The 27,550-nt window shown below is 39.3% G+C and overlaps 1 protein-coding gene across 3 annotated transcripts in view; it reads left to right on the forward strand.

The window, feature by feature from the left end:
* The first annotated feature begins 9 nt into the window (after positions 1-9).
* The window catches only part of LOC135324843 (superkiller complex protein 3-like), a 52,332-nt gene continuing 24,791 nt past the window's right edge, over positions 10-27,550 (forward strand). The window contains exons 1-24 of one of the 3 annotated variants that reach the window (XM_064501829.1): positions 10-138; positions 886-991; positions 2,024-2,121; positions 2,633-2,776; positions 3,829-3,920; positions 4,722-4,797; positions 6,822-6,962; positions 8,485-8,583; positions 8,673-8,781; positions 11,175-11,315; positions 13,734-13,835; positions 16,811-16,944; positions 17,674-17,760; positions 17,847-17,950; positions 18,056-18,182; positions 19,310-19,489; positions 20,324-20,448; positions 20,907-21,160; positions 23,733-23,835; positions 24,551-24,727; positions 25,763-25,907; positions 26,078-26,156; positions 26,265-26,326; positions 26,450-26,506. In XM_064501829.1, coding sequence (XP_064357899.1) covers positions 2,032-2,121; positions 2,633-2,776; positions 3,829-3,920; positions 4,722-4,797; positions 6,822-6,962; positions 8,485-8,583; positions 8,673-8,781; positions 11,175-11,315; positions 13,734-13,835; positions 16,811-16,944; positions 17,674-17,760; positions 17,847-17,950; positions 18,056-18,182; positions 19,310-19,489; positions 20,324-20,448; positions 20,907-21,160; positions 23,733-23,835; positions 24,551-24,727; positions 25,763-25,907; positions 26,078-26,156; positions 26,265-26,326; positions 26,450-26,506 — 2,628 coding nt within the window. In that variant the 5' untranslated portion in view covers positions 10-138; positions 886-991; positions 2,024-2,031. Of the gene's footprint in view, positions 240-530; positions 601-885; positions 992-2,023; positions 2,122-2,632; positions 2,777-3,828; positions 3,921-4,721; positions 4,798-6,821; positions 6,963-8,484; positions 8,584-8,672; positions 8,782-11,174; positions 11,316-13,733; positions 13,836-16,810; positions 16,945-17,673; positions 17,761-17,846; positions 17,951-18,055; positions 18,183-19,309; positions 19,490-20,323; positions 20,449-20,906; positions 21,161-23,732; positions 23,836-24,550; positions 24,728-25,762; positions 25,908-26,077; positions 26,157-26,264; positions 26,327-26,449; positions 26,507-27,550 lie in introns of those variants that run through there. The other 2 variants (XM_064501830.1, XM_064501831.1) reach the window with 2 other exon arrangements.

Raw genomic sequence — 27,550 nt, forward strand, 5'->3', positions numbered from 1 at the left:
CAACTCCCACAATGCCCGAAGACAGGCCGCGGCTGGCAAAATGGCGGCCGCCGGAGGAGAAGCCGGGCGCGTAGGTGGGCGGGGGAGCGCGCCTGCGCAGTGGCGGCGGTGCGCGGCGGCCCCGGCGCGGAGCGGCAGGTGAGGCGGTCGCGGGCTGTGGGCGGGCGACGGCGGCTGCCGCCGTGGCCCCGCGGGGGAGCCGGGCCGGGCTGGGCGGCGCGTCCCGCCCCGCGGCGGGGGTAAGGGGGCCGGGGGCCATGCGGAGCGGGGAGGAGGCCGTTGAGGTCAGCCCGGCCTGCGGTGGGGCGAGCGGCGGGGGCAAGGGGGCCGGGTGCCATGCGGAGCGGGGAGGAGGCCGTTGAGGTCAGCCCGGCCTGCGGTGGGGCGAGCGGCGGGGGCAAGGGGGCCGGGGGCCATGCGGAGCGGGGAGGAGGCCGTTGAGGTCAGCCCGGCCTGCGGTGGGGCGAGCGGCGGGGGGAAGGGGGCCGGGGGCCATGCGGAGCGGGGAGGAGGCCGTTGAGGTCAGCCCGGCCTGCGGTGGGGCGAGCGGCGGGGGCAAGGGGGCCGGGGGCCATGCGGAGCGGGGAGGAGGCCGTTGAGGTCAGCCCGGCCTGCGGTGGGGCGAGCGGCGGCGCTCGGCGGCTCTGAGGGGAAGAGGCGCCGCGCTGGTGGCTGTGCGGCCGCTCCCGCCGTGGCCCCAGGGCGGTGCGCGATCAGCGGCGGTGCCGGGCTCCCCCGCGCCCGCTGGCGGGGCTGGAAACGCGAGCGTCGCTGTGCGGAGGCGCCTGGCGGATCTGCTGCCCTGCGCGGCTGGCGCCCTGCAGCTGCAGGGCTCTGCTGAGGGGCCGGCGGGTGCGTTTGCGTGACGGCCGGCTTTCTCTGCAGGCGAAAATGGAATCCAGACGTGAAAGTTTCCGTGTTTCTTTGTGATATTTGAGGAGCCTTTTCCCTCTGAGCAGGCCAGCTCTATCCTCAGGACAGGCTGAGCAATGTAAGTTTCACAGGTTTTTTTTTTCCTTAGGTTGTAAGAGAATCTTTAAAATCAGCCACCTTCCTTTGTCTTTTCCCTCTTATTTTCATGCTAGGCTCTTGAGCCACTCCTTATATTTTTTTCCTGCAGCTTTTCAAAGCTTTTTCTTCTCTAGCATGTCACTTTTTCAGTCTCAGTAGTGCTTGCACCAGCCACAATTTCAGCCTCATCCTATTTAGACAGTTATGATTATGATGTTTATATAGTTTCTAAAGTTTGTTTTAGGCTATGTAGCATATGCATCAAAACACTGTATGGCTATAGCAGACTTTGTAAACGTGAGTACTTCTTGGAGTTGTCCTTAAATGCTTTCCCCCTGCCCTTAAATCATTATGCATCTGTGCTCAGAAGCAGGATCTGTCATGAACGCGTGTGAAGGGAGAGGGTAGTTGTGGCCCACATCCGAATATAAATGGCAGGCAGACCATGATACCGCTGTAAACAGCATGCAAGAACACCCTCTGCCACACGCTCCTTAGGAAGCTCTTGAGCACAGGCCTAGTGTGATATGTGTCTTAAGCACAGATCACTGTTTAGGAATTCCTGCTTTGAAATAAAGCATGTACGCAGTGTCTTTCATATGCTAGGGTTCTTTGAGTCTAAGGTGACTCTCATATAACATCTCTCATCCTATTTAAATTTGTCTTAAACTTGAACCAACATCTTATTCTGGGATAACTAGTTTGTATCTTTTGACTGTTTGGAATATTGACATAATCCTATGCTGTATCTAAGCATAAGTAGTTTTAACAGTACTGTATTTTAACAGTATTACTTGATTCAGGAGTTTCTAGTGGAGTGATCACACAGTATGCATTTTGGCCTGTTGCACTATACTTCTGTGTTTGTGCAGATGTGCTACCTATAACTGCAGCAAGAATCTTGCCTTAGAGTGCTTTTCTTTTTTTCTTATGTAATTGCAGTAGGATATAAACAATGCTTTGAGTGCAGTATGTTTTTTATAAGAGCTGATTGTGTCTTCTTTTTACTTAGTAGCCACAATGTCAAATAAGGAAGTGAAAGCAGCATTAAAGAGTGCTAGAGATGCAATAAGAAATAAAGAATATAAAGAAGCCTTAAAACATTGCAAGGTAATTAATTCTTTACTAGGAAAATAATTACTTTTGCACTTGTATGTGTTTGCCATTCCTTTCCCTCTACAATTGTACAGTAATGCAGAAAGTGTGGAGCATCTTGTTGACATAATTATGTTTTGTTGACATAGTTTGAACTTGACTGGTTGCACATGTTGCTTGCCTGCAAGTAAACTCCATTCCTCTCCCTTTTTACATTTGCTTGCATATGGAACAGAGGATATTAAGTCTAGAGCAGTGGTGATGAAAATCTATTTCTAATCAAGAACTCCACAGGAGTGCTTTAATTGCTGAGTTATAGATACAATTGCTAGCAGAACAGTTCAAATATGAACTTTTGCTGGCATAAGAAAGCTAAAGTTATTAATTTTAGCCTTTTGCTAAAAATGTATTAACTTCTGATGTTTCCATACAGAAGAATTCACAAAACTTTAGTAATAAAAGTCAGTACATGAATCTGTAAGATGCATTTTATTCATCAGTTTTATTTAAAATTGCATATTTATAGGCAGTCTTGAAGCAAGAGAAAAATAACTACAATGCATGGGTATTTATTGGCCTGGCGGCTGCTGAGTTGGAACAGCCTGATCAGGCCAGAGGAGCATATAAGAAGGCTGCTGAACTGGAACCGAACCAGTTACTGGCATGGCAGGTACATTCACGTTCTGGTCAGCTTTATTCTTTCCATGAAAAGTGTTACTGGAGCTAAATGTGGGAAAAAAAGAGTTAAGATTTGCATCATCTTTTCTTCAGGGCCTCCAAGTTTTTCTAGTTCTAGTGAAGCTTCACAGTAGTTGAAGTTCTGATTATCTGTGTGTCCACAGTAAAGCCAAAGGCTTCCTGTGTGTGTAACAGGGGTAATCTTTAGCTCCATTAGATAACAGTGAAAGATGCTGGGAAGCACAAGAATTAAAACACACATAAGTTTGTCCATGCTTAGAAGCAGTCTGAATTGCCATGCTCATGGCTCAGGAAACACTTGACATCGCTTCTCCCATAGTGAAGAAAGTGTTTTATTTAATAACTTATTTTTCTAGCCTCTAGTATGGAATGAATTACATTATTATTGTTCTCCATCACAGTGAAAGTCAATATACATCTGGAATAGCCATGCTGGTGGTTTGTGCATGATATCCTGTAACATGACATGATTATTTGTTATTTGGAGACTTGTGAAGCCCAAGGTTGAGTATCTGTTTATCAGATACCAAAATCCAGTGTTTTCTAATGTAGTAAAATTTCTTTCATTTTCAGTATAAAACATTTTTAAGTACAACTCTTGGTGCCTGATTTGAAGGAATACTGAAAATTCATGAGTTGTTTAGCAACCAGCCTCTGTCTGTCTTTGTTACTGTGGAAGGCTGTATAATACTTGGATATAGAGCATCTACCCTGTCATTTAGTGTGCTTTGTTATGTTTTGTCTGGTATGCAAACAAGATTACATAGTATTTGCTAGTTTCAAATAGTTGTCAACATCCGTTAGGAAAATGAGGTGAGCTTTTCATTTAAAATGAGTAGATTCAGAAGGTTGTACAGGAAGTACTAACACAAATTTTGTTCAGAGATTGCGCATTGGTATTTGACCCTGCTGAAGGCAATGTAATCTTTTTTGTAGGCAAAATTTGCAATATAAATTTAACTTACAATTGCAAACATCAAATGTTACTTGTTTCTGAAAAATCTAATCTGTTTTATTTTGAAGGGGCTAGCAAATTTGTATGAGAAATCCAACCAAACAGATGTCAAGGGAGACTTAGCAGATGTTTACCAAAAGCTCTTGGAACTCTATGAAAGGTAAAGAATATCAAATACCACAATTCAACCTAAGATTTCTAGTTCCTTTTTTTTTTTTTTTTTTTTTTTTTTTTTTTTAAAAAAGTCCAGTGAATGCCATAGTTTATGCACAGGATAGTCTGTGAGGTGTGTTTGTGGGTTTTTTGTTGTTGTTGGGGTTTTGGGGTTTTTTTTTGTTTGTTTGTTTGTTTTTTTAAACCTTGTCATATCCAAGGATGAGAGTTGACTACTCAGGTTTTCTGTAGTGTAAAGTTGGAGTAGAAATAGTTCTTATTCCTGTCCCTTTTAATAAGGGAAAAACTTTTGTAATAACTGTATTTTATGTTAGTAGTTTAGAAAATTTGTGTATTATCTGATGTCCACTGTCTAAACTCACTGCCTTGAAGTACTTACTGTAGTTAAATAGTTCGTGGTCTGCATTATTATCATTAATAGGTAGGCTTGTTTTTCTCTGGCTTTAGAATCACAGAACATAAGTCATCTAGTTTGTATGGGTAAGGTTCTAAACACAGCTAACTCACTGACTGTCACCAGAGCCCATAGCTGACTGAAGTGTTACGGGTTTTTTTTCCATAATTTGAAAATTGCTCAGAAAGAACAATACAATCCTTGAAGTCATTTCTATTCAGTTAAAGTAGCAATAAGCAAAATTTTTAGGATAATCCATGGTATTTGTTGTAAAGATTTGCGTGGCAAACTTAACTTATTAAAAACTTATTTGACAGAATTTGAAAGATCTTTCACTATTTCTTGGAAAACTTAAATAGCTTATTTGTGTTGGCTTTTCTTCCTCCTTTCTAGTGGTGACAAGCAGAAATGGTGTGATGTATGTAACAAGCTTGTGGAGCTATATCATCAAGAAAAGAAATATTTAGAGGTAGGTAACTCTTTCACTTTCTCTTTACTGATCAGAAGGATATTTTTTGTAAGAATTAATTGCTCTTCATCTAGGAATCTCAAGTTTTCTGAACCCAAGATTGCTTGTGGTCTCCTTGTAGACCACAACTGGGCATAACTGATTTAAGTGATGTGCCTGACTTTTCCACGGCTTACCAGGCTCGGAGACAATCCATTAAACTGACAAAAGTTGACAAAGGATGTTAGTGTTGCTGAAGAAAAGGGTGCGACTTCATTCTCCTGTTTTATTTCTGGAAGTCAACACAAACATGATCCCAAACGCACATTTACGTGCAAGCTGGGTATACTTTTTCTAGTTTAGCCAGCTCCAGATACCTCATTAGCTCTTCATCCCTTCCTGGACTCTCTCTGATATTGCATGCCATAGTGTGAGATTGGATTTGTCAACAACCTAAACTCGATTGCCTGTGGCTTAGCTGCAGGCATTCTATACGCAGTGGGAAGGAGATGCAAAGCTGGTCGCAGGGCATCAGCCCACCTAGCACTCCCAAATCCCATGTCAGCATTAGTGCTGAAGTAAGTGGCCCTTGTCAGCTTACCACTAGGTGGAGCTGTTAAATGGCTGTAACGCTCAACTCTGTCTTTGCCTACTGTGCCTGTAGTAATACAGGATACTTATTATTGCAGTTACTGTTTGCTCTTTCTTTACTCTTACAAAAGTTTGCTTTCTTACAAGACAGTGTATCCTCTTACATTATACCATCTTCCCCCTCTGACCTTTCGTCCAGCAATGGAAAATGAAAACATTTTCAAGTCTTGTATTAACAGCCTCAAGACTATTTGTTAGCTCCAAAGGCTTTTTTTGTTCACCAATTGCTAAAACTAGTCAGTGTCAGTAATTTAGTATATAGACTCCATTCATAAACCACACTGATCCACAAGTTAGGCTTCAGGGTCCTGCTTTCTCTTTTTCAGTCTTGTTGATGTTTCCACACTGAAATTTCAGCATGTACTGCTGCTGTTTTTCTGTTTCTGTTCTTAGTGTTGTAGATCTGACAAGGCTTTTTTTCTGCTTTTCTCCTCACCAGAGTTTACAAGACTGTCTAGGTCAATTTTTATTGTTGGTTTCCTCCAAAAACCAGAATAAGAATTTGTGTTATTGGTGTTGTCTCCCTTACTTACTGTATCTTGGAAGGTAGACATCTTTGAGTGAACACTCAAAGAACCCCATGCAGTGTTTTCAGACCTATTGTTCTTCTAATCAGACAGTGGGTAAATCCTGATAGTTACTCAAAACATCACCCTGATGCCTGCTCTGGGATGGAAGCAAGCTCCTTCCTCTGTTTCTCCTAGTCAGGGTCTATTAGTTAACTCATCTGTTACTGTTTACAACATTTCCCATCTGTGTGCATGATAGATATCGTAGGAAGGACTTCACCAGCACCCACAGCTTCTTTCAAGGTATTCTATTACTATTTAACATAAAGCTTAGTCTAGCATAGGCAAATTTAAACTATTGGTGTACTCGTCTTGTGTTATCATCCAGTGTTCACTTCCCCTTCTACAACCTTTGTGTAACTATCTCTCAGCCTTTTATAGAAAACGCCCATTTTTTTTTTTTGTCAGTTGTTCCTTAACTACTCTGCCTGGCACTAGGCTTTCTGGCTCTTCAAGAAGCAGGTCAGAACATCTTGAATTCTTCACTTTTCTGTGTATGAATTATGATTGCTCTATTTTCACTTAAATTTTTGAAGAAATGGTGCAAGAGTTTCTTTGCAATGGTATATTATGCAAATGTAAGTGCAGAAGTTGAAGTACATTAGTAATATAGTAGTATTTAACCTATGATATCTGTTGACTATTCAAAATAATGTACATCAGTAACTTGTTAATCCTATTTGCCAAACACTTAGTACTGTTTGACCTCTTACTCTAGAAAGCTGAAACTCATTGCTTAGAGTTGACAGTAATTGGAAAGCTCATATCAGACCTCTAATCTTTTTGAAAGAGTTACAGCATGATTCATTTATGTCCTGTTTACAGGTGGCTCGAACATGGCACAAACTTATACAAATAAAACAGGAGGGAGGTGCAGATAATGCAGAGCTTCATCAGCTTTGGAAGAAGATGATCCAGTTACTGGCAGACAGTACACAAAATCAGGATAATGAGACTGAGCAGTTGGTAATATTAATCACTCCTACTCATCTAGATATGTACATGCAGAATGCAGCCATACTTTATATGAAGCATTAAAAAAACATAGAAGTCTTATGACTGTGTTTCTCATTAACTTTCAGGGGTACTAAGCTCCTCAAGAAAATGTAGACTTTTTTTTTTCTTTTTACCTTTTGGCTTCTGAGTCATTTGGAAACAGAAACAGTAAGGGTGCAGGTCCCTGAAGTAGACCTTAGGTGAAATAAGGCACCTAAATCCAAATGATTGTTCTGGAGCTTCCTTGTTAACCACCAGCTGAACTCTGTAGAAGCCTGGGTTTATGCTGTAACAGTGTCACATCACTGTGCTTCTGCATGTTACCAGAAACATCACTGTGTTATCATGGCTGAATAGAACAGCTCCTAGCGTATTCATAAGCTCTGTCAGAGTCTAGAATGTCAGTATTCTTCAAAACAGTAACCCCCTATTGCGCACATATGTTGAGCAGGTAGTTTTGCACTGGTTTTCTATTTCTTCCTACCTCACTGGGAATTTTTCTGTAAGAAGCTCAAAGGGTAAGGTACTTATCATAGACAGGCAATCTTTGGGTTTAAATTCTCTTCTCTAGATTGTAAGCTCCCACTTCTTAGGAGAATGTCAAAACTAATTGGAGCAAGCAGAAGGATCATAAATTATTGATCTTGTGTTCTCTGTAGGTGAAATAAATTTTGTTTTATTTATCTGTTTTTTTCAAAACAAACTTGCTTCAATAGTAAGGGTGGAGACTTCTCTTCCCCAATTTGGTTTGTAGCCATGCTCTAGAAAGGTAGAAGATATAAATTGAATTAATTTCAGACAGAGGAAATTTAATCTGGATCCTGTACCTTCTGAGGTGGCAAGTGCTCTAAGTTATGAGTTCTTACAGAGAAGAGGTGCTGCTTGCAGCACTGCTCTTTTTTTGATTTTTTTTTTTTTTTAAAGGAAAAAGGGAAAGGAATTTTGGAAAAAGTTACAGAAATCTTCAGGAATGGGTTTTACCTGCTGATCTCTAGTTTATTTTTCTGCGGCTCAGAATAAGACACCTGAACCTGGAAAGATGTGGGATTGAAGACAACTTCTTATTCAGCGCTTCACTTTTAACAAGCTGTAGGTCAAGAAATAAAAGACTAGATTTCTTCAGGACAGTGGGGGGAAGGCTGACAGCAAAGCATAGGCAATAGCCTAGGTTTTGTGGTACCAAATCCTCTTTTGGATGTAGAGTTAGGTACAAGGAAGAATCTAGCTTCCTACAAATTTTTGCTTTCCTTGTGCTGTCTTGTGCTATGAAACAGTATATTACTGTTTCGTCTGGTACTGGTAGACTAACATGCTTTGGATCCTATTTGAGTACTACTTCAGCGTAAAACTTGATTGTTTTGTAGTTTTCTCTGTTCACAGTATGAGTATAAGCTTCGTGAGTAGGATCCAGACAATACTATGCACTTGACTGTGAAGAATACATATTCTTAGATTTATTGCTTGTTGCACTCCTAATTATTTCTTATTTCAGCTTTTGACTGCATTTGAACATGCAGTGAACTCTTCTGACAGCATTCCCAGTGAAGAGCACCAAAATCTTTACAAAGACTTTATTCAGTTTTTGTCAAAAGTAAGAATTCTTTAATCTATTTTCTTCAGTGGATAGACATAATATTCCACATCTGATAGTTCACATACAAATTTTTTTTTCCTTTCAAGTTTCCTCATGAAACGCTTAGGTTGAAGAAGACCTGTGATGATATGATGGCTGTATATCCTACCTTGAGTTATCCTTTAGAAGTACTTTGCTTGCACTTTATTCAGTCAGGTGAGTAGGATGGTTTTAGATATTTGGGGACTTAAAATATCTCTTTTTATAGTTAGTGACCATCTTACAAGTTTTTACCTTTTGGGGCCCTGTGCAAGTATATTGTTTATTTTTTGTGCTATATTTCTACCTATCTGGAAGTGAAATTGTTTTGCTGTTTCTTTAGCTTTCTGTGGCTTTGCTACTTCTTGGCTCTAACTTTATGGTGACTCTAAATAAGTAAACATGTATACTCAGTTAAGTCCAATTCTGGTAATGTATGAAGTCACAAAGGACCCATGCCTTATGAAACTCAAAAGCAGCCTCTCCAGACAAATGAAGATTAGCTTACAAAGTTTTGAAGAGAGCATGGAGACCATTAGTCAATACTTTAGGGATGAGGAAGGGCTATGTTAGGTTATTCTTGACCCAGAAAATCCCTGACATCTAAAAAAGAAACGTTCACAAAACTTTCTTCACAAGAGTATCTGGTGAATAGGGAATGAGCAAATCTGTTTTGATGTTTGCTCTAAGTAGAGAAGAAGAATCTTTGAGGAAAAAATAGTATAGTTTCTTCAGTACTGCAGGGATCTGAAAAAGTATACAACTGCTGTTTTCAGGAGTTTCCTGACCAACATGTCATTAATGTTGTATGCTGCTTCTGTGTTTTCAAAGGTAGCTACTAATTTGTTTTTTTTTTTTTCTTTGATTGTTTAAGGCATCAGAAATTGAAGTTGGCTACCCTAAAATGCATTTTAACTAAGAAAAGCAAATCAGAAAAAAAGACCCTTTTTTAATAAAGAGAAGTAACTTTTTCTGCTTGGGTAGCAGATTGCATTCTTCACTTTTGAAGTTAGGCTTGAGGAAGAACATAGCAAGATAAAACAACAAGAGAATTTTTCATTTTCATTTGAAGGAGTGAAAACAAACAGCATCCTACTTCTGCAAGAAATGCTTGTGCACCTCACAGAAAAGTTGTGCAGAACACACTGATTGTTTTAAACAAACCTGAAAAAAGAGACATACCCCCCCCCTCCGATCTTTAAAAGGGATAATTTTTAAGCCCTTTCTTATTCATCTCTTTTGAGATCTCTTGCAGTTGACAATCTCTATTGAAAAAGATACAGCTTGCTGCTGTGTGCATTATGTACTGTTATGAATCACATTAGGTGTAAAATTGCTGAGTTTCCATCTTGGAGTGAAGTTTGGTTGTTATGGTAACGTACAAGTCTTTCCCTTCTACCAATTCTGCCTAGTAAGCACCTGAGAGTTAATTTCTCTTCCTCTAGAACTGCAAACATGAGCCTAAGTCTTTTTTGTAGGATAGAATTATTTCTCTATGCCAAGAACTATTACAGAGCTCAGGCAACTATGGGTAGTTGTGCTTGGGGGAAAACAACTTTGGTCTTGGTGTCTATATTTATCAGAATTTTAAACTTCATTTATACAAAAATACGTAGTCATAACTTGACAAATGAAGTCTCAACTTGCATTTCCACATGAGGATACTTTACAGATGGGGGAGAGAAAGGCAGAGACTCTAGTTTCCAAAGAGGAGGAGAACCTGGTTGGCATGTTTTTTTCTATACCAACTCTCTGACAGCATCTCACCTTCCTGCAGTCATCCTGGGGTGGGGAGGATGATGCTTAGGTATTAGTAAGGCTGTCTGTTTATATCTGAGTCATTCCAGCCCTGTCATAGTGCTTAATGCCCCAAATTTGTGGGCTTACAATATTAGTCAGCTTTTCAAAATGCAAATCAAAGGCAACATTTGTCAGATGAGGCCATACATTTTTTTTCTAAACAGTAGTTCAAAATCTGTTGCTGCAAGTCCTAGCAGTTGCTTTGAACAAGGACTACTAGATCTACAGTTCAACACAAGTGTAAAATAGTGGAATCAGTTACAGTTAAGCCAAAGCATTAGATTAGTGGTTTCACAGTAAGACTGTTTCAGCAAGCTTATCACAGTGATTTGGTAGGTGGGCAACACCCACTCTGGAATGAAACTATTTTGATTTATTTGTGGCAGCGTGTTTTAGGGCATTCAGCTGGGCTTAGGCGAAAAGCCTAAGGATCCTATATCAAGGAAGTAGTTTCTATTAATAAAGGAAGTATTTGAGTAGTAATTTAACATGAGTGGATAAAATTCAGGTTTTGGACTGACAGTTTTTTGGAGGTAATGAGAATTTAGGTTACTGCTGCTTTTTTTTTTTTATTTATTAGGTATATAGTAACTTTGGAAAAGAAATTAATAAATTTTAAAAGCTCATTACCTGGAGCTCAAATGAGAAGTGTCACTTTTAAGGACGTTTATTTATGTAGATAAGGTATGTTGTTGCAGGTTTTTGTTTTGTTTGGTTTTTTTCTTTTTTAAATCTACAGCTCTACAGAATATTTCTCTTCCTGAAACTAGGTACTTTCACTGAAGAGGCCCTGCACTGTTTTTCTAGGCTTGTGGAGATGGACTCAAGTAGTGGTCCAGGCATTATTGGTTCAGGTATAAAATGCCTCCAGGAAAGAAGATATGAAGAGGCTGTTAAGAGTCTTACTGAAGGTAAATATATAATATGAAGTATAGATACTTCAGCTTGAACAGCAGCTGGTTTATGGTGGATATTTGGAGGATTTTATACGTAGAGTATCTTGCCAGTTTTGTTGCAAGCAGCAAAAAGACCCACTAGCCTGTAGAAGAATACTCAGCTCTGAGATTGGTTTAGGATTTAGATGTCTGTTAAATATAGCTTAAAGTTTATAGTTAAATATAACTTCTCTGAAGTACATCATTGCTATGTGCTATCACAGTCAGCTCTATAGTATTGTACTGTTACCATCTTTAAACTTGCTTGATCGGGCTGTTACTGGAGACTATCTAAACGAAGCAGTAAAGATAGCAATAGCAATTGCATCAGGGAATGGAGAATGTGTAAAGTAAAATATAATGCAACTCCTCTAGTCACTGCATTTCTATAGAAAGAAGAAAAAAAGACTTCTCTATAACCTACAGTATATCATTTTAGACCTGTTTACTGTAAATATATGAACACTTGTATTGGGTGTCTAAAAAGAAATAAAGACTTTTTTTTTTACAGTAGCCAGATTTGCTAAAGCCTTGGCTTACAACTTAGTATGTATGTTGCTTGTATTGAAATGACAAAGCCCTGCAAAAATTACTCTTTAATATACTAGTGGGAAAACAGGACTACCGACTTTTGTTCTGCCTGTGGAATATTCAACTCTTTTACATGACAAGGGCAAAACTGGCTTATGGAGAAAGCTGGGAATAGAAGCATTTGGGATATAAGCAGTCATGAGTCAGCCAGGCCACTCTGCCATCTTGCTTCCCTTTTCCAAGGGATAGAGTAAGATTCACAGAATGGCTGAGGTTGGAAGGGACCACTGGAGATCATCCAGTCCAACCCCCCTGTTCGAGCAGGGTCACCTAGAGCATGTTGCTCAGGATTGTGTCGAGATGGCTTTTGAATATCTCCAAGGAAGGAGACTCCACAGCCTCTTTGGGCAACCTGTTCCAGTGCTCAGTCACCCTCACAGTAAAGGGTGGGGGGGGGGGTTTGTTTGTTTGTTTGTTTGTTTGTTTTTCCTTCTTCCTTCTCTCATGTTCAGGCAGAGCTTTGTGTATTTCAGTTTGTGCCTGTTGCCTCCTGTCCTGTCACTGGGCACCACTGAAGAGAGTCTGGCCCCATCCTCTCTACACCCTCCCTTCAGATATTTATACACATTGATAAGATCCCCCCTCAGTCTTCTCTTCTCCAGGCTGAACAGGCCCAGCTCTCTGAGCCTTTCCTCATATGAGAGATGTTCCAGTCCATTAATCATCTTGGTAGCCCTCCACTGGACTCACTCCAGTAGCTCCATGTGTCTCTTGTACTGGGGAGCCCAGAACTAGACACGGTACTCCAGATGTGGCTTCACCAGGGCTGAGTAGAGGGGGAGGATAGCCTCCCTTGACCTGCTGGCAACACTCTTCCTGATGCACCCCAGGATACCATTGGCCTTCCTGGCCACAAGGGCATTGGTGGCTCATGGTCAACTTGGTGTCCACTAGGACTCTCAGGTCCTTCTCTGCAGAGCAGCTTTCCAGCAGGTCAACCCCCAGCCTGTACTGGTGCATGGGGTTATTCCTCCCTAGGTGCAGGACCCTGCACTTCCTTTTGTTGAACTTCAAGAGGTTCCTCTCTGCCCATCTCTCCAGCCTGTTGAGGTCCCTCTGAATGGCAGCACAGCCCTCTGGTGTATCAGCCACTCCTCCCATATCATCAACAAACTTGCTGAGGGTGCACTCTGTTCCTTCATCCAGGTCATTGATGAATAAATTGAACAATACTAAGTTGTTTCCCTAATTTGGATTTTGGGGTATGCTAGAGTAGCCTGCCCACACTGAAATAATATGTCTTGCGCTAAAACTGAAACAAAAATTTCAGGTGTCTAGGAGAAAAAAAAAAAAAGTCCTCTGTGGAAGTCAGATACCGCTGCCTTACAAAACTATTGGATGTTCTGTCCCAGCATTCATCCTATTTAAGAATACACTTGGAATTTGTAATTCCTAATATTCCCGAACTGCTCTACTTTTTAAGGTTTTTGAATAAAACTTCATGAAGCAGTCTGCAGGCTTTCAGTGTTGATTTCTGATCAAACTGAAGGTTTTTTCTTTTGAAACAAAAGTGTACTTTAGACTGGTGTTGTGTATTTCTTCACCATCTCCTCTTCACATCTTCAGAAAATAATACAGCATGTGCAAAAGTAAGCATAACAGCTTACATTTTTCTTGGCTTTTACCTTATTTTGGGGGCATGTAAGTCAAGGACAGTTTTAAAATAAGACTCAAAAAATTGATAACTATAAGTCTCATTCTGATTATCCAGTCATAATGTTCTTGATGGCAATACAGCATCCACCACCTATAGCATCTTTGCAGCCCTAAGCAGCTTTGTTTGTTTAACTCTTTTACTCTTAGGTTTGCAGAAGACTAGCCAGTGTCCGGCAGCATGGTATTATTTGGCACAGGCACAGATGAAAATGCACAAGCATAGAGAAGCTGTCCTCTCCTGCAATCAAGGTAACTGCCTGCTAATTGAAAGAGCAAATGCAGGGGTACACCACTCTACATAATCCTATCAATGTTGCTTTTGCATGATAGATCAGAGTTAGTAGCACCTGTAGTCCTTTGTTTTTTGCAGTCTCACTGCTCATGCTGATGTCTTCTGTTTTTTTGTTTTGTTTATGACGGCTGAAAAACAACTTGTGCTGCTTAGTTTTGGTGGATAGAGTTGATGCTTGACTGATCAGAACAGGAAAGCCAACTGATGGGCAATATTTAAAAAGCTTGTATGTTCTCATGGTCTTGGCTGGTCTTTGACCAACTAGGCCAAACAACCGGTAATTGCCTGGGACCACAGGTATAGGCATCATGAATTTTTAGGCTAATAGACTTCATACTTAGTTTCACAAAATAAGATACTGATCAGATTAATATAAAATACAGTCGAATGCAGAGATGTTGCATAGTACAACATCTTAAGAAACCTTACCCTGAGAGTAACTTTTTATCCATGTTAGTTGGGAATGAGGGCAGTCATTCTGATCTAGTGATGCTTATCTAATCAGAATAGAACTATTTAACGGTTATAAACAAAAGTCCACAAAGTGGACTTTTTGCTGATCGGGACAAATACAGTGAAAAGCTTCTCAGGAAAGACTTGAAGTAAAAGTAAGCAGGCCTGGCTTAACAGTCATGGGAAGTTATTAAAAACAAGGGGGAAACCTTCAAAAGGTGACATGCTTGCTAGAGAGGAAGCTAGGATGTTAAAGTTGGGCAGGTGAAATCCTTATCAATGAACTTGTCTGAGATTAAAGCATTGGTGGAAGTTGCTATAAAACAAATAAAAGGAAAAACAAGCATTGAGAAACTGTAAAATATTCACGTAGGAATCCTAAAGGAACATAAAGATGCTGAAGTGCTAACTGTTGTATGTAATTTCTTGCTTAAACTGTCGTGGTACCCAAAGACTTGGAAGGTAGTTAGTGTGACCCTAATTTTTTAAAAGGGCTTTAGGAAAGATCTGGGAAACTGCAAACTAGTAAGCCCAATGTATTTAAAGCACAAATTAGTAAAAACTAAAAGGGTAGAATTAGGGAATCAATGTAGAAAAATGATTCTGGGGAATAGACAGCATAGCTTTTGTAAAGTGAAGTTGCTTTTTAGAACTCCTTGAAAGAGTTGCTACCATTTGGATAAGGGACATGCGATATAGTTTACATTTGATTTCCAAGCTGTAAACTGGTAAGTTTTCACAAGGCTGCTAAGGAAATTACACAATGTTGGGTTAAGAAGTAGAGTTTTAGCATTGAATGGTTTTTTTTGTATTGTGTGTTTTTGTTTTTTTTCTTAAATAAGTTAAAAGCTAGGACACAGCGTAGTAATAACAGTCAATTTTCGCACTAGAAAGAGATCTCCATGCCATCTTCATTGGGACCTGTGTTGTTCATCCTCTTTTGTAGTCCATTATGAATGTTGAATAATAAGTTCACCAAGCCTACTTCTGATGCAGTTAGAACTTACTAAAAAAATTGTAAAAGGAGGTTATTGGAGTAGGTGACTAGGTTTTAAAATAGCTGATGAAATTTCATAGCAATAAATGCAAAATCATAAAGGTTGTGGAAGAAATGTTCTCATAAAGCTATTCTAATGTCTCTTTGCAATAGACAGAGAGGTGATTTTATATCGAAAAATTAGGACTGTTTCTTTCCCCCCTGCCTGCTTAGCAGGAGCTTCAGAGACAGGTCAAATATTAGGATTACAAGGAAAGGGATAGTGAAACAACATCAACATGTTAGTTGCACTGAGGACTTTCACAGCATGGTGAATTGTGTGTACAGTTTTGAAACCAACCCACACTATCTCACAGAGTGAGAAACAATGCCAGAAATAATGGCAAAGGTTAACAGAAGGGTAACAAGGATGATCAAAGGTATGGAAATTGCTTCATATCAGAACAACTAAATAGCCTGGAAAGTCCTTTTTCAGCCTAGAGAAGAGATGAGGTTGAAATCTGTGGAATTACAAATGGTGTTATAACAAATAGAATAGAATAAATAGAGGTCAAGGGTTTTCTTTTCCTATGCAAGAACTAGTTAGTATCAAACAAAGCTAAAAGCTGGCAGGCTCAGAACAAACAAAAGTTTGTTTCTTAAAACAAAGCATAATTAAGTTATGGAGTGCCTTGCTAAAAGATGCTGTGGATGCTGAAGGTTTGAGTCTGAAGAGTGAGTGGAGAAATTTCACAATAGAAAAATCAGCCAAGAATTTTTAAGTGGGAAGATAATACCTCTGCCTTAGGAACTCACTGAGTTGCAAGTTGGTGGAAAGTGAGAGAATTCTGACAAAGTATCACTATATGCTTGCCCTGGTCTTGCACTGTTTCTAGACACATGCAGTTAGAGGCAGGATACTAGGACAAATTGGCTGTATCAAGTTATACAAAAGTTCATTTTATGTGAAAACAGAGTTAATTGGAGTTTTTCAGCAAGTACTTGCCTTTGGGGAATGCTCAAGCTCAACAGAGATGTCCTCTTTCTCTGAGATGAGCAAGATTTTACTGTTTATTGGAGAAGTAACCAATACTACAGTTGCAAGTACAAATTTAAATCCTTGATGTTAATAGTAACATTTTTAATTAAACAGTGAAATGTAAAACAGTTTATTTCTTGAAGTTGCTTTTTCTTTGGAGCTTGGATCTGAAAAATGTAGCGTTCAATTTACAATGCTACAGCAGCTAGAAGACATTCAGTTTCTCTTATATGTCTGAGAGCACCTTTATAAAATTGGTTGAAGTTTTGAAATTACATGGGTAATATAGAATAGTTTCTGTAAAATAAGGGGGAAAGCCCAAATAAAAGAAAAAATTAACTCCAAGTGGTGCTCCATTAGACTTAAAAATTGTTAGTTAAGATTTTTAAGGTATTGGGAACAGTGATCCTCTTTATTGTTCCTTTTCCATTTTTATTTGATGAAACTTTTTCTCTTGCCAACAGCTCTCAAAACTCTTGGACCTCTCGAGAGTCCTGGTCTTCAGCAGAAAAACCTTATCCTTCAGTTGAAAGCAGAGGCTCTGATTAAAATAGCTGATGCTGATGCTGCAGAAGAGGCCATAAATGCTCTTGAACAGGTATTTTCGTTGATGTAAACATTGTTTTACAAAAACATGGTCTCAGCTTTATGCACTAAAAACTCAAGCTGTGTATTTCTTGCCCCTCCTTTTTACTTTCTGTGACGTTTAGACAACTCTTTACCAGCTATGGTAGAGAAAACAGTCTGTCCTTCTCTGTTTTTTAGGCTTTCCTACAACTTTTTGTTACTGGCCATTCTAATTTTTAAAGCTGCCCCTTTTGACCTTGTCATGTCTTGCTTGAGTGTTCCTGGGTTCTTGCTAGTTCTGTGGCTTGTGTTTGTCTTTATTTGAATTATGGTTATAATGCTACTTCTCTGTCCTCTGTGTACTTGTCGCTATAGACAAGAGCAAATTGCTTGAAGTTTGACTGGTAAAGCTTTAAGCAGAGGTTGCTTCTCTTACTCAGTCTTCCCGCTGTTATGCTGCATGGTTTAGTGTATGTACTTGCTCACTGTTTAGACTTCTGCAGCTTTGTCCTTGCTCTCTATCCTTTGCTACCTGTTCTCCACCAAAAATCCTTTTCTTTCCAAGGCTTCTCAAGAGTCTCCTATGTAAATCTAAATGTTGGTTTTCTTGGGTGTTTGGGGTGTGTGTGTGTGTGTAGGGTTTTCTTGGTTTTTTTCCCCTCCTGTCCTTACTGTCATGCAGTGTTCCTGCTTTGAACATCTTTGATTTCTTAATCTGGAGAGAGAGTAACTTGACTGTGTCTGTTACTTGGTTTTCTAGATCACAGGTGCAAGCAGTGATCCAGTGCTTTTAGCTTTCAGAGGTCGGGCTTATCTAAACAAAGGTTTAATGGATCAAGCTTCAAAGGTTCGTACAGTGTTGTAAGCTATAAGCTTAGCAAAACTTTTAATTTCATATGAAAATAACTAGGGAAGAATAATATCCTTTTGCAGATTTCACAAGAGCTTCTGTTGTCCCACCCTGATCTGGCTGAGGCCCATGCTCTTGAGGGTTTGATCCATTATTCCCAAAAGAACTATGAACAGGCAGAAAAAAGGTATTGCATTTGATTCTCTAATGGGGGTACATGGAGGAGAATAGAATACAGTGGGTTTCAGTTTCTGAGAGTTTGTCTGATCTGGCCTTTGTTTCTTTTACTTAGTTTTCAAGATGCTATTGAAAGAAAGGCTGAAACTGCAGAGTATCATCAGTATCTGGGGCTCACATATTGGTTCATGAGTGATGAGACAAAAAAAGACAAAGGAAAAACTCTCACTCACTTCTTGAAGGTAAAAACTTCTCTAACTATTCTTGTAGAATTAGCATTTTTCTGTATCAGAATCCAAATATAGAAAATACACTGCCTGGAATGAGAGGCTGCTTGTTCAGTCCACTTATTACCAATTACAAGCCTCCAGAGCCTGTAAACTGAGAAGTTCAACTGTGCAAAAAGACATTGCAGGGGAGCTGTGCAATTACTTGGAGTCTCCCTGTTTCTTTCCTCCTTTCACCTAATTCATTTGGCCTTTGATGTAGCCAAATGTAGTGACTATTCTCTCGATCTTCTTTCCTCTAGGACTGTAGAGTCGAGGCCTATAGATGTCCAGCGTAGAACTTTGAAGGCATTTTGAAATGGGGAGGCCAAAATACAAATTGAACAAAAGTGAGAAAGGGAAAAGGATGGGAATGGTGTTAAGGTTTCAAAGTTTATCCAAGGAAATAAGTCTGCAAAAATCCACTGATTTATACGCTTTTCCTGATCTTTTGGGGTTTTGGTTGTGGTTTTTTCTCTGCACGTAGATAAGAATGTGAATAGAAAAGATGTAATCTGGCATCGTTACTGGGAACATGCGAGTATACAAAGCCTGAATGTAGAGATTGCAAACTCACTGCGTGAGTGTTGTAGGTTTTGGCATCTTGAACCATTGCCTATGTTTTTTTGTTTGATAAAAACAGAGGGCACTGGACAGTGTATCTGAAGTGAACAATACTTTAATTCTAAAGCATTTTATGTGAGCGTTTTTTTTCATTGTTGCCAAAGTTGTTCTGCTGCTTGAGAGTTGTGGATTTCTGTGGTATAAACTAGTCTGCCAAGTGAACCTTAAAAAAAAAACAAACAATAAAAACCTCTTAAAAATGCTATATAGTAAGGAACTGCTTGTTGCTAACACATTTAGCTTGTTAGTACTTCATATACTTCATATAAAATGCTTTGTGTTGTGAAGTTTCTGGCAGATTCTGCAGATGTTTTAATATTTCTAAAATTGAGATTTAAACAAGGTTTAAATATTCTATGTATTACAGGAGAAGCTTAAATAACTTGATAAGCAGAGACCATACAAGTAATTATCACTGGATCTGTATTTATAATCCTTCAAAATGCACTCTTAAATTGTGTTCATATTATTCCTTATAGGCTGCAAAATTGGACAGCTACTTGGGAAGTGTCTTTTGCTGTTTAGGTAACTACTACAGAGACATTGCTGGAGACAAAAGTAGAGCTCGTGGCTGCTATAAAAAAGCTTTTGAACTAGATGGAACTGATGAAGAATCAGGAACAGCAGCTGTAGACTTGAGCGTGGAACTTGGAGACATGGTATTGTACATTCACAGTCTTGGATTACTGGTGTTTTGTTTTTCTGTTAATCTCACTCTTTGAGGAATCACTTCAGACTTCTCCTGTCTTTGAGAATAGGATCTAAAAACAGATGTTTTGTCATTGCTCAGCAGTTTTTATAGCTTCAGTTTTATGCCTCAATTTTGGATTATGTGTCTCTGTGGAGAAGGGTGGAGGAGTAAAGCATAACACTGTAGTGATGAAAAATGTGATTTAGATGGAAGGATTTTTCAATAGAGAACATGAAGAGATGGTAAGTTTTCTTTTCATGTGTGACTTGTGCCACTACTTTTCTCCTTCTACTCCCTTGATCCTTTGAGGGGGAAAAAAACATACAAAGTCCTCAGAACTTTTTTTTTTTTAATTTCTTATATAGCGTCATATAAAAAAGGTTCTTAGTTTTATGGTGATACAAAGCAAGAAAGCATCCATAACCATCCAGCATCCTTTGACAGACTGCTGGAACATCTGGAGAGTCAGACTGAATATCTGACTTGCTGCAAAGACTTGCACCCTTGTCTAGTTAAGGGTGCTGCTCCTAACCCTTGCCTAGTTGAAAGTAGTCTCTACAGAAATTTGCAGGAAGCTACTGTCTATTTCGAAAAGACATCTTTAGATGTGATAATTTCCTCCTTTACTCTGCCACTCAGCCTGCTGGCTTTGGAAAAAAGACTCTGTAACATTTCTTCATTATAGTAACTAACAGATTAGACAGGCTAATGACTTGCTGGATTAGAAGTATTCTTCTTAAACAATAACTTTGTTCTTCACATATGGATATGTACTAACCTGGCATTTTTGGTGCTTTGTTAGGACACTGCTCTGTCAATCTTGAATGAAGTAACCGAAAAAGCAAGTGCTGGTACAGCAAAATGGGCCTGGCTTCATCGTGGACTTTACTACCTGAGAACTGGTCAGCCATCACAAGCAGTGGCTGAGTAAGAGAAGTAGTAGTTGGTTTAAACAGTTTCCCATAAATGCCAGTAAAATAGTCTTTGATCTTAGCAGATTTTGAAAATAAATTAACTAATTATAGGATGGCCTTACCAAACAATAGGAAATGAGCAAGCTGCATCTGTCTCCAGTTCCAGAATTAGCACAATGTAGTTTCTTCACCATAGCAGTGTTCTGTGCTAACAAGCTTGGTGACAGCCTTATCATAGACAAGCACGGTATAGCACTGAATAATGAACCAAAATTAGGTACAGTGTCTAAACTTGTATAATGTGCGCTATGAAGATGAAAATGCTACTATGCCTTGTTTAAAAGCTCTGTATAATTGTACATTTCTGTTTGTGTGTCCTTAGAATACATAATGCAAGGAAAGTTTCTTTTTTTGTTGTTGTTAAATTGTAGTGCATTTTATTTAAATGAATTTATATCTTGACATCTTCAGTTTGCAGGCAGCTCTCAGAGCTGATCCAAAAGATGCCAACTGCTGGGAGTCTCTAGGGGAGGCCTACTTGAGCAGAGGTAGCTACACAACAGCTCTAAAATCCTTCACAAAGGCCAGTGAGCTGAATCCAGAGCTTGTGTACAGCATTTACAGAGCTGCAGCAATTGAACAGATTCTAGGCAAATACGAAGATGCTATAGCTACGTATCAACAAATCTTAAAAAAGACAAAAGAGTACGTGCCTGCACTGAAAGGTAATATGTCTGAATTTGAAAGTGTTAACTCTTTCTCCCTTCTCACAATGTAGTGCTTCAGTCTCATTAAGAGGTTATTGAGATGTATTGAGGTTTGCCTACGTGGAAGGGTAGGATTGGGTGTGGAATGTGTAGAGTACTGTGAGCCACATGCAAAAAAAAAGGCTAGTGTGTAGTAACCTACAGATATCTGAAGAGTTCTTAAATCCCGATGTGTGGGATTCCTGTGCAGCTACCAAGCCAGATGGTAGAGGAGTTGAAAGTGGAAGCCAGCTAAAGATGCTGCAGTTCCACTTAAGTAGTCAAAAGCTGTGTATGACTCAATAGGCAATGAGCCAGGCTGCAGTTTCTAAAAGGTGGGCTGTGCTCATCATCTGCTGCTCCTGACTGTGCGATCCTCACCTCTTGTATTTAACCCTGGGGTTTCAGACCCTTCCGTGAGTTTCTTCAAGCCTTTAAAAATAGCAGCAACCTATCCAGAGGAGTGTCACAGGTGTTAGAGGTGGCTGTAGATAGGCATCTTTAGTATGTAGCTGGGAGCAGGGTGGAACAGGGGAACAGGAACTCCTCTTTCCTAGTGATATTGAACCATGATCCTCAGGATATGTAATACTGGGAGCAGGTGAAATTTTGATAGCCAGTGAATTACTGTTCTGTTCACATCATCTATGCTATTTAGTCTTCAATCATTCTCAGTCTGTACATCTATCTGAATAATTCTATATTTTAGTTGCTTCTCATACAGAGGCTGCACCCTGCTTGGTACAGGTGTGAGTTTTTAAGTTATGGAATGTTATTTCATTGTGTAAAAGGCCTTTGTCTTTTGGATGAATGTCAGCTAATTATTCTAAAACTAAATCAGAAGTGTTTGGTTAGTACCGTACCAGTAGAAGATTCTCATCTGAAAAGGCCACTGATAGTTTTCCCTCTACCTCCTCCTCTTAAATTTTGTCTCTTGGAATATGTCAGACTAAAGTGACGTGGCAAAAACTCCATGATGGAACTGGAGAGAATTGCGGGTAGGCAGCTTTATTGATTGTCAGCCAGCAAGGCATCAGTTGAGGGCAGTAGCAGTTTGCAAAGGAGTCATATACAATTGTGTATACATATGTGTTTGTTTATGGCCTGTAGGTGACAGTGGATGTTGCTTTTCCTCTAATGAAGTGCTTAGAGAAGACATAAACACACTCCATCAAGAAAATACTTTTCTCCCCACCCACCCACCCCCAGCTCCCTATGTATGTATTCTTAAATCTCCCACATCTTCTCTCATCATGCCTCATGTCATAATCTCTGACTCGTTAGCTGCAGATGCTACTTCTGGTCTAAAAACAATCTTCTTCATCTTAGAGAATGTCTAATGTTTGCTCTGCCTGTTCTGCTATCTGCAGTGTACCTTCTTTAAACCCTCTGAAACATACACCAGTGTACTTTTGGTACCATTGGGATCAGTTTAGATATTTTCTGAACTGAGCTGCTGCACATGTAGTAGGTGAAAGAATAACTGCACTGATGTTGCTTGAATGTGTCTTTTCTAAGCTCTTTATTTGGTGTTACCAAACGGTATGTTTGTCCTGTGCCTGTTGCACCATAGTTCTTAACTGCTTTTGTTCCCTATAGTTATATATTTTGTTTTCAGATTACAGAGTTTCTTGACCTCTGGAGAGGTCAAGATCTTGGCACTTCTTCATAGTCGAGACAAGTAACTAATGGGGGCAAGTTAAGATGCTAGCAAAACATGATGCTAGCTAGTTTGAGTGAACTATGCTTGTCACAGTGCTGTAATTCACAAAGGAAAATGGCATCTGCAGTGATTAGTAGTTGATATAGGCACAAGGCAGGATAGTACGGGCAAGGTAGCTTAAGAACTTTGCAAATAAATACCAAGAATGCATGAGACTTGTTTTTGGTAACTTACTAGAAGATGGAATGATGGCTTTTGCCAGCAAAAGTATAAATTAAGCAGTACCTTACTAGTTCCAAAATGCTAGGAGTTGTGGTATTAGATGCGGTTCCTTTAATAGTTGGAATTGTTTCAGTATGAGGTAAAATCTTACATAAATAAGATTAAATAGTGTTGGCTTCAATCACCTCAGTAAAAACCATGGCATTCCAAAGTAGACTTCCCATTTTGCCCAGCTTGACATTCTTCTTTTTATGTTTTGTCTTTGAAAATGATTTGATAATGTCTTTCACTCAAGTGTAAACTGCAAGTTGCTGTACCTTCTAGTTGTCAAAGACTTAGCTATGTAAAGTGGTTTTCTCGTCGGTGCTCTAGTTAAGCCCAAAGTACAAATACTTTTTTTTTTTTAATAATGACCTATATTTGTTCTAATGCTCAAATTATTCTACACTTCATGCTTGTTAGGGTAGATTAAAAGCAAAGTATCTTGAGCAGGAGAGTCTGTCTCTGTGGGTCTTTGGTTTTGGCATAGTGTATGCAAGAAATAAATCCCTACATAAAGAAGAACACCGAGCAGGCCTTACACCCTCCCACCCTGTTGCCTTTATCAGGCAGTACCGTGCAGGCATCTTTTCATAGAGGATTTTTTTTTTTTGGTCTTATTTTCAGGACTTGGTGAGTGCTATCTCATGTTGGCAAGATCAGCCCTTGATAAATATCTTGATGGGAAGGCTGTGGATTACATAGAGCAGGCTCTTGAATTTTTTACAAGGTTAGTACTACATATTAAAATACTTAATTCCCACTGGGTTTGTGGGTTGGCAGGCAGAAGAGTAAGAGTTTAATGTTTGGGGACTTTCAGTTAAATTTGAAATCAAATGGACGAAGCTTCTAATCTAGAAATAAGCATGTGCTTACTGAAAATGGTTTGAATAATGCATTCTGGACTTTAACTACCATTCACTCAAACAGTCTCAGAGTTTTGGTTTTTTTTCTGTCTTCTGTTTAAAGATACTGAGTCCTTTGGTTACAGTACAAGTGTGAAATCACACATACTCCTCTTCAGCTGTCACCCTTATATTTGGGGGAGGGGGATCCTATCAAAGTTGGTGGATGAGAGGAGGTTGTTTCATCCCTTCCGCAATCTTTTTTTTTTTCTGTTTCAGACAGAACAGCTTTAGTATCCTAAGTTAAACCTTGGTGTAGCTGCTCTTTTAGGAGGGTCCATCAGGCCTCTGCAAATTGCTCATGTCTGTAATAAATATGATGCTCTGAAATGCAAAAGTGGGTGTAGTTAATTGATGTGCCACTAAATAATGGCTAATTTTCAGAACTGTCTCTTAGTCTCAATGAAGTTGAGATACATTGGCATGTTGTAGTCTGTTTCTCTTGGTCTCTGTCTATTTCTCCCCCTGTCCCTCCAGAAAAGGGTATTGCAATGTCTGAACAGGTGTTGCGTGCATTTGCTTAAAATCATTAATTTACAGAGCAACAAAGTGCCGTCCTGATGTATCTTCCCTCTGGAAGCTGCTTGGAGATACATGTACTAGTGTGCACGTCGTTTCACCGACCAAAGTGAATGTTCAAGTTCTAGGATCCCTTCTTGGTAAAAATGCAGACAAACAGATGCTGAAGAAAAGTGAGCTGCTCAGCCTGGGAGGAAGGTAACAGTCTTTACTCTTGAGTGCTTCTCAGCAGTTGTGCATATTATTAGGGTCTCAAGTATTCTAGACTAGAAGGAGCAAAAGTAAACACATGCTTTTGGCACTTGCATGCTGAGTGAAGATTTAGGAGGTGGATAGATGGGGCCTCACACTTCTTCCAAATTACACCACTCATTTCAGGGTATGTTTCCAGGGTTGCCACCATGTATATCAGCACTGTCATGTAGCACTGCTCTGCTTCTTGCCTCTATCTCCAGAGCATGGCTACATCCTGCCTGGCATTCAACAAATTGTGCTATCTTAAATGCAGAAGTTGCAGTAGTTGCTAACTAATTCTCCCAGGACTATCAAAGTCCAAGGTACTACTCTAAGCTTTCTTATAAAAATGTCATCAATTCTAGCCCTCAGTACTGGATCTAGATTACACCAGAAGTTCCTTGTTCCTGGCCCTGGAAGCTCATGTCAATAGAAAATAATTATAGGATTCTTGCGGCCTCTTCTGTGGCTCCCTCTGAGCTTCGTGCAGTTGGATGTGTAAGTTGAGACAGACAAGAAAAACAGCTGCTTAGTAAATCTCTACTGTGACATGATAACCTCTTGATAAATTGCTGAGGTTGCTTTTCAAAGAATTGTATAAAATAACATACTTCCTAGGTGAAGTCCATTTAACTCCCAAATGACTAAAATAATGTATGTGATGTTTGTTTTAATTGATAACATACATATTACACCTAACGTAGTTTTGATATATTATACATTCGTGGCTTCGCAACTGGTGGGCAGTGCAGACTCTCTTGAGACCAGGATAGATTCTGTGAAGGTGACTGTCTGAATTAAACAAAAAAACCCCACTCCAGTGTCTGACAACTTTCACTCCTGCTTCATTTATAATTGTGTAGTTGTCATTGACTTTGTCTTGTTTTCTGGGTTTTGTTTGTATTTATGCACATTTACTTGGTTTGTGTATTTTTTCAGTTTTCTAGTCTTCACATAGAAAGGTTATGAATAATGCTTCTCTAATTCATGTTTCTGTAGATGTTACGGCAGAGCTTTAAAATTGATGCCTTTGCCTAACATATGGTGTGATCTAGGAATAAATTATTATCGACAAGCAGAGCACCTGACAGCAATGGGCACTGACATGAATGAGATCAGTGAACTGCTAGAGAAATCTTTACAGGTATGGCCTCTGTGGGGGTTTTTTTATATAGTCTATAAAATTTAAATCAGCTTTGATGCCTTTATGCATAATCTTTGTCCTCAGTAAAATCTAAGTCTCTGAATAAGCAAGTGTATTAAATCATAATTTTTGCTCTTCTACTGATGTAATCATGCTTGATTCTCTTCTAGTGTCTCAAAAAAGCTGTGAGGCTTGACAGCAAAAATCATCTTCACTGGAATGCACTTGGTGTAGTTGCTTCCTGTAGTGGTGAGTCTTCAGTGAAGCCCCTAGCTGTATAATGTCCTAAATTAGAAGGCAACTTGACTAATGCTGTTCATAAAACGCAGTTACATCTAGCTCTCTTCTCTTTTCCAGCTATTGGAAATTATGCTCTTGCTCAACATTCGTTCATCAAATCTGTTCAAGCTGAGCAAATCGTAAGTGCTGTAGGCAGCTACCATCTGTTTCAAGTGGGCATTTAAAACTTCTTTCCCCTGGTGCGGAGTTATTTTTGAGTATAGCAATAATATGTTGATTTTAACTTTATTTCTTCTGTCTAGAATGTTGTTGCTTGGACCAACTTGGGGGTTTTGTATCTAGCAACTGGAAACATTGAGGTAATTCCCTTTTCTTATCTTCAAATATAGCTTCCCTTTACTTTTTTTAAGGGAGTATATGGAAGCAGAAGTATGGGCAAACAGTGAGAGCATCCTTCTCAGATTCAAGGAATATACTTCCTTTGTATGAAATAAAATCTGCAACTGTACCATACCTGAGTCGTACAGATGAATTAAATATTTGTTTTGGAGTGGATGAAGTTGAGTAACCTTTTTGTAAATTGCTGAGGTTGCTTTTCAAAGAATTTTATGAAATAAAAACTGTTTCAAAGGACTGATAAGTAGTTAGTCAAACCAATGCATACCAAGTTTGAAGAACTCTATACTTGTAGATCACAAGTAAACTGAACTTAAAATTTTTGAGTTTCCCGTAGGTAGCTAATTTCTGCTCATCAGCATATCATATGATTTGCCACAGTTCTGTGTGACTTTCAGGGTTTCTCTGGAGAAAAATTACAGAGTATTTAAATGAAGTCCAGACTTGTTATGCAGCTCAAACTACATTTAATCCTATTTGCTGGTCAGAATTACAGAACATCTTTGAAATTTTTGATGTGAGAAATGTGGTGATCAGACTGAGAATTATTTTTAAGAAAAATAATTTGATCCTACAGATTACTTACCTCTAAGGCCATTAATGCTAAGACTTTGCTGACCTTGTGCTGCATTGAGGGAAGAACACTGACCATATGCAAGCTAGAGCAAAACATCACTTGCAGGTGGTAAATCAGCTTAACAACTTTGAAAAAGATGTCTGTTTATCTATGTTTTCATGGAAGAAATAGAAATTTCCAAAATCAGAGCCTGGCTTTAAAATGCTAGCTTTTCTAATTAAATTTGGCAGCTTAAATGGTTTTATTGTTACGAGGAGGAAGTAGATTTGGAAGGGAAGGGAGTTTTAGTCTTGTAAAGACCTTTTCAGTAAGACTAAACTGCTTTAATTTCTCTGGGTGTTGCATTGTAATTTGGTATGGCACAGTAGATATTTTTAGCACTGACCTAATTTTGTCCGTGAAAACCATTACTGCATATCAGTAACTGTGT

This window comes from Dromaius novaehollandiae, chromosome Z (genome assembly GCF_036370855.1).
Source record: "Dromaius novaehollandiae isolate bDroNov1 chromosome Z, bDroNov1.hap1, whole genome shotgun sequence".
Classification (NCBI taxonomy): domain Eukaryota; kingdom Metazoa; phylum Chordata; class Aves; order Casuariiformes; family Dromaiidae; genus Dromaius; species Dromaius novaehollandiae.